This window comes from Vulpes vulpes, chromosome X, assembly GCF_048418805.1.
Source record: "Vulpes vulpes isolate BD-2025 chromosome X, VulVul3, whole genome shotgun sequence".
Taxonomy (NCBI): Eukaryota; Metazoa; Chordata; class Mammalia; order Carnivora; family Canidae; genus Vulpes; species Vulpes vulpes.
In genome coordinates, this window is record NC_132796.1 from 74,393,092 (window position 1) to 74,399,205 (window position 6,114).

The 6,114-nt window shown below is 44.4% G+C and overlaps 1 protein-coding gene across 1 annotated transcript; it reads right to left on the bottom strand.

Annotated features, from left to right (window-relative positions):
* Positions 1–1,041: 1,041 nt before the first annotated feature.
* ESX1 (ESX homeobox 1) lies at positions 1,042–5,827 on the bottom strand. The gene is made up of 4 exons (XM_025989018.2): positions 5,611–5,827; positions 5,108–5,426; positions 3,776–3,821; positions 1,042–1,507 (listed from the first exon to the last, which is right to left on the bottom strand). Exons 1-4 carry the CDS (start codon positions 5,690–5,692, stop codon positions 1,160–1,162), a joined length of 795 nt encoding a protein of 264 aa, XP_025844803.1. The 5' UTR covers positions 5,693–5,827; the 3' UTR covers positions 1,042–1,159.
* Positions 5,828–6,114: the final 287 nt, after the last annotated feature.

The following is a 6,114-nucleotide window of genomic DNA, read 5'->3' on the forward strand; positions in this document are numbered from 1 at the left end:
CTTGGGGCCTCCCCTCTTCCCAATCCACCTTCTGTGAGAGGAAATTCTGGTGTCACTGTGACACCTTTATCTGAAGTCACTGTAGTCATTTCATAGCATGACTGTGGTCATAAAATGACTGTACATGGATAGAGATTGATCAAAATAAAAAGTTCTACTGAAAAGAAAGTGATGTTTTCAGAATAGTGAGCCTGGCCTCCTTCTCTCTTTTATTTTTAGTTTTTGTTTTCATCCCTTGGCAGTTTTACATGAACCAAACAAAGGTGTGCTTCTTTTCAATGAGTGCTAATTCTGGAACATGGTTCAGAGGACCATTTCTTAGATGCTGAGGGTGACAGAATATACTTGAAGGTGTAACTGTCTGCCTCTGAGCTTGGGAAACTACAATAATAGTCTCTCTTGTACTGGGGGTAGGGATTAGAAAACAGAGAAGAGCCCATTTCTGACCTTAGTGGAGTCCTTTCTTGTGTCTTTGAACTAGAATGATTCCTATTCCTATCACTTCCACAAAATGGAGAGCAGTGAGCAGCCATTTGGAGTTTGACTGCCACATTCCCTTATAGCCTAGATGGATGCTTGGCTGTCACATTGCCTTAACAGCCCTGTGAGTAGCCTCTTAGGAAGTTTCCCTTAGAGTCAATGGCTGTTGAGCTCCTTGACATGAATGGAACATGGCCCTGCCTGGAAACACCCTGCTCTCTATTTAGTGACTTATCCCTTCTGGTTGTGCACAGGGATGTGCTCCAAACCCAGCAGTGTGAGTATGAGGATTGTTGAAGACGGGGGTGGATTGTGGAAGGAAAATGTGTGGTTGCTGGAAACCAGCATGGGCACTGAAAACTCGGTGATGTGCATTGCCTATTGATGGTGACTCAGGACTCAGGGTTATTGTTATGAAAGGAAGCCTCTCTGACATTATTTTAATGCCATTCCCTTAATAATTCACATGCATACCCAACTTATCTCATTTGGCACTCAAAACCAACAGATTAATCGCGACATTATTGAAAATACAACATGCACTACAAGAACAACAGGTACTGATTTTGTTGTTATTCAATTCATTTAACAGATATTTAAAGAATTACTCAATGTTGTGCAATGCAGTTTTTATCTGGCAGAAAAAGTACTTTGGGAAATTTGTCATAAAGACTATACTTCAGAAAATGGGACCTGCGAAATGACCATTGATGACAGGGGCCCATGCCATACCTACCGGGGCCAGAGCAACGGGAGGCACAGGTGGTGGGGGAAGCATAGGCATCACAGGTGGCCCAGGGGGCAGAGGTGGCCCAGGGAGCACAGGTGGTAGGGGTAGCCCAGGAGGCATGAGCCCCTGAGGCACCAGAGGAACACATCTCCATCCTGGCTCTAGAATAGGGAGTGCAGGATAGGGCCCATCAAGGATCACCCCCACAGGATGGCCCAAGGCAACAGGGGCCAGATTTCTAAACATCAGGGCTCTCTGGTGTCTTCTCCACTTGGCTCTTCTGTTCTGAAACCAAACCTTCAATCAGAGAGGGAAAAGGGATTAGTTTAGTACATTGAGCAGTTAATGCCATAATAGAAAACACACAATATGCAATCCTGCCATTGAACTTTTAAATGGCAGCGGGAGAAGTCATTTCCTTATTGCTAAAATATCTTAGGAAAGCAAATCACATACCTCCCCTCAGCTAATCCTTAGAGCCATGGCTAGTCCAGCCTTGGGCACATTGATTTGTCTCTCTTCCCATTTTTAGTATTCTTTAATGTTTCTTTTTCCAGGTCTTGGATGTAGGTCTAACTGATAAAGTGCACTGGCTCCCTGATGTTGCACTGGCAACATCATTTGGCTCATTTGGGATAGATTCCAATGTATCAGTGGTCCAATCTCCCTAAACATAAGCAAAGCCCACATCTGGCAATTTTTGGTATGGCCAGTATTAGATCCATATTCCCAATACTGGTTTCATAAAAGAGGTCTAGTATGTTTGCAAAATGTGTGTGGGGGAAGCGTCTATTCAGTTTCTTGGGAAGAAATTCATGCTGTAGAGCTTGAAAGTATGTGAGAATGTAGTCTTTTCCCTTCAGAAATCCATTGAGAGGACTATGTAAACCCCGGGGGTGGGGGCTGGGAAGCAACTCAGCAAACTTTGTTTTTCTTTTCCTCTGAGATTACCTTGCCTGCCTGAGAAAGTAGAGGACTGTCCTCTCTATCTAAGACCAGGTATGACTCTTAGTTCAGCATGTATTAGAATGCCAGCATTCAGTGCCTGATCTCCTGCATACTACCAACAGAAGTGTAGCACGTTTCCATCAATGTACTTGGGACAAAACTACCATTATATATATAATATATATGTATATATATTTGGGGGGATATTTCTTTGACATACCTATGATTTTCTATGACTTCAAATATTCACTTATTTGATCCTATGACTAACAAATTAATAACTTCCTGAAAAGTGCTTTAAATTTACACAAGTAAGAATCTGGCCTGAAATGAGAGCACCCTCAAAATCAGATTCCAGAAAATAAAAAATCCTTTTCAAAATAATACCACCAAAAAAAGCAAAAAAAAAAAAAAAAAAAAAAAAAAAAAAAGCTTAGAGTGTTAAAAATTCCCCAAGAGAATATTCATTTATACGTTTGGTAGTCTCATAAAGTTGAATTTGTGTGGCATCAGCTATGTACATATTTGAATGTATACAATACTTCTCCAAACTTTCACCTTTCCTTAGGTCAGTGGAACTTCATTAAATATTGTTCCCTTTTTTTTGTTCCATTCGTTAAGACAATTTTCCTTTCCCCATTACTACCATATTTCTAATATTTTACCAATGTTTTCAGGCTGACATTAAAATCTTCCAAAAAATTAAAATGTAAGACTGTCACTCTCTATGCTGCTTTACAAAACACTTAAAAAATGGTAGTAGGACCAGGCACTTGGACTTTTAAGCTACCCTCCAGTTTCAGTTTATTAAACATATATTATTTCAGTTTATTAAACATATATTATTTACTCATGTTATGTGTGAATTACTCCTTCACTCCAATGTCTGAATATTTACAAATTAAGTAATCTAGCCTGGAGCTCATACCTAGTTTTAAATATTTCAAATAATTTAGTATGGTAAACCTTATGACTTAGCTCTTTAGCAGGTTAGTTTGTATACTTCCCAGGTGGCACTGAGCCCCAACATGATTCTACACAGAAATATTCCTTTAGTGAGGACTAACATCGTTCATGAAAGGTATCAGTGTTAAAAGGAGATGAACTTTATTGGGGGAAAAAGTGTGTGTGTGTGTGTATGGGTGGGTGGAAGGAAGGACATGTGTATTGCATTTTTTTTTTCCTTTAGGAAATCCTATTTCCCCTGGTAATGGGAAATTTCTAGATGCTCCAACTTACTTATCCCATTTCCCACCCCCAAAGCACTTAATGTTCAAAACTTATTTGTTAAACATGGAAAGGCAACAAAACACATCAACTTCAGAATGTCCGGGACCAAATATCAAGTATGTTTTAAAATGGCTGCCCTGGGCAGCCGGGGTGGCTCAGTGATTTAGTGCCGCCTTCAGCCCAGGGCGTGATCCTGGGGACCCAGGATAGAGTCACACGTCAGGCTCCCTGCATGGAGCCTGCTTCTCCCTCTGCCTATGTCTCTGCCCCCCTCTCTCTTTCTCTCTCTCTCTGTGTCTCTCATGAATAAATAAATAAAATCTTTAAAAATAAATAAATAAATAAAATGGCTGTCCTGCACCAAATGTTCTTTTAAGATTTACTGACCTGTACTCTGGCTTCAGTCAAATTCAGACGGCCTGCAATCTCTTCTCTGAGGGAGGAATGTTACAAATGTTCAGCATTTGAAGTTGTGGATAAAATGAAGTATATCCTGTACATTATTTCTATACCCCCACCCAGTGTAGCTTTCTGTAATACAGCTTGAGGCTTGCTTTAGGCAGTTTTCCCACCGACAACTTATCTGTATTAAATCAGTTAGAAAAAGGGAATCTATGTGAAAGTTCCTGGTAGTGTGTCAGTTAGTTGAATATGACTCAATTTTTCAGTTTGTGGGACAGCTGAGAACAACCCTGGAAATCTTTTCTTGGAGGTCCCTCTGTGAAAATAAATAAAATGTCAAAAGCCTTTAAAGCGGGGTTTTGACCCAGAGTGTTTCCGGGGTTTATTGTAAAGGGAGAGAGAAATTCTCAAGAAGGAACTCCAAACCATTGGCTGAGCGCTCACTGGAGATTCTTTTTTTTTTTTTTTTTTTTTGCTCTTTGGTGGGCGCAGAATCAGAAAGAGTGCTCCTAAACCTCTCATCCACACGTTCTGATACCCCTTTCCTGCTGGACCTGAATAGGCCTGCCCGTTTGTACACTAGAGGATGGGGGATTGGAACCACTAGGGCTCCAGGGAAAGCAAAGGAAGCGGAAAAGCTAGATGGCTTTAAAAAACGCTAGACAGGGATCCCTGGGTGGCGCAGCAGTTTGGCGCCTGCCTTTGGCCCAGGGCGCGATTCTGGAGACCCGGGATCGAGTCCCACATCGGGCTCCCGGTGCATGGAGCCTGCTTCTCCCTCTGCCTCTGTCTCTGCCTCTCTCTCTCTGTGACTATCATTAAAAATAAAAATATTTAAACAAAAAACAAAAAAACGCTAGACACTCTGCGGCCAGGAAATAGCGCTCCACGTGGCAGGGCCAAGACTACGATGAGGCACTAGAAGTGCTGGCTTCATGTGCAAAATTTCAATTTTTTTTCGCGGGGAAAAAACTGAACAACCACGACGAATATTTTAATGCAATACTCAAAATAGAAAAATTAATGCAAAAATTCATGATGAACAAATTAGCAAAATTTTAAATTAAAAAAGTGGGATCAATCCGTCCTCCCTTACTTGCTTCACCCTAGTTTTGCTACTGCTGTCTCGTGGCCCTGCAAGCTCTAGTATGCACGTTCCAACCCCTGACAGCAAGGACAGACCCTGGCGCCCTCGAATCCCCAGGGCGGCTTTTGGCTCAGGAGAGGAGGAATACGGTCCCAGGAAAAGGCCTAAGACTCCATGGGATGGGCCTGAGCCCCCTGGAGAACTGAGCGCCTAAGGAACAAGACACTTACCGCGCGAACACGTCAGGGTACTGAGTGCGATGGAAAACGCCCTCCAGCTCCTGCAGCTGCAACTGGGTGAATGCGATGCGGCTGCGGCGCTGCTTTCTCTCCACGATCAGTGGCCCCTCCACGGCCGGGGGGGCCGGCTCCTCCTGCTGCTGCGGGAGCTCCAGGCCATAGCCAGGGCCGTCCTCCTGGTTTTCGCCGTCCAAGAGATTCGGCTCTCCAGCGCCAACGTGGTTTGCGGCCGCCGCTTCGCGCTCAGATTCGGGCCATGCATCCTCTTCTCTTCCCATTATAACCGACGAGGCCACGATTGGCTTCGCATCTGGGAAAGGAAGAAAGCAAAAGAGAGGCCCGAGCGTCGGAGCCCACGGTGAGTGAGCTGAGTAGATATGGGGTCGCAAAGGAAGGCAGAGGTGAAAGTCGTGCAGTGGCCATCCACCCAGCCCTCCCAGGGAAGTTTCTTTCCTGGAGTTTGCTAAAGCACCTGCCCCTATCTAGGCACTGACCATACTGTTCTTCCTCTTCCTCATTGACACCCAGGTTGCGGTAGCCGGTGTCGTAGTGGCTGCTCCCGAAATTATGCTCCATGTTCGCAGTGCTGTCGATGAAGTCTACAGAGTCCACAGACTATTCTCTGGGGCTCGTGACGATTCTTGGGTGGCGCCGGGAGCTGACACAAACTACCCGGTGAGGTGCCTTTCTGGCGCCGGGACCTCTTCTGGCGCGGATTCTGAGGCTTGCGCGCCTTATATAGGGGGCACGTTGCCTGCCTCAGGTTCAAAGTGTACACCCTTGCGTCGGTTAGACGCCCTCTGTTAGCCTTCACGTTACCTCTAGTTCGTGTCGGTGGGACCTGATGGGGGCGTGCTTGCGGCCAGGCCGGGTAAGTAAAATAGGGCGAGTGTTTGGGAGAGTGGGCATGCTTGTGTGGAGAACTGTGATTCCAAATTGCAATTTAACTGACTAATCTCAACTTGGATGAAATATTTAATTGGAAGATGAGGCTGTGC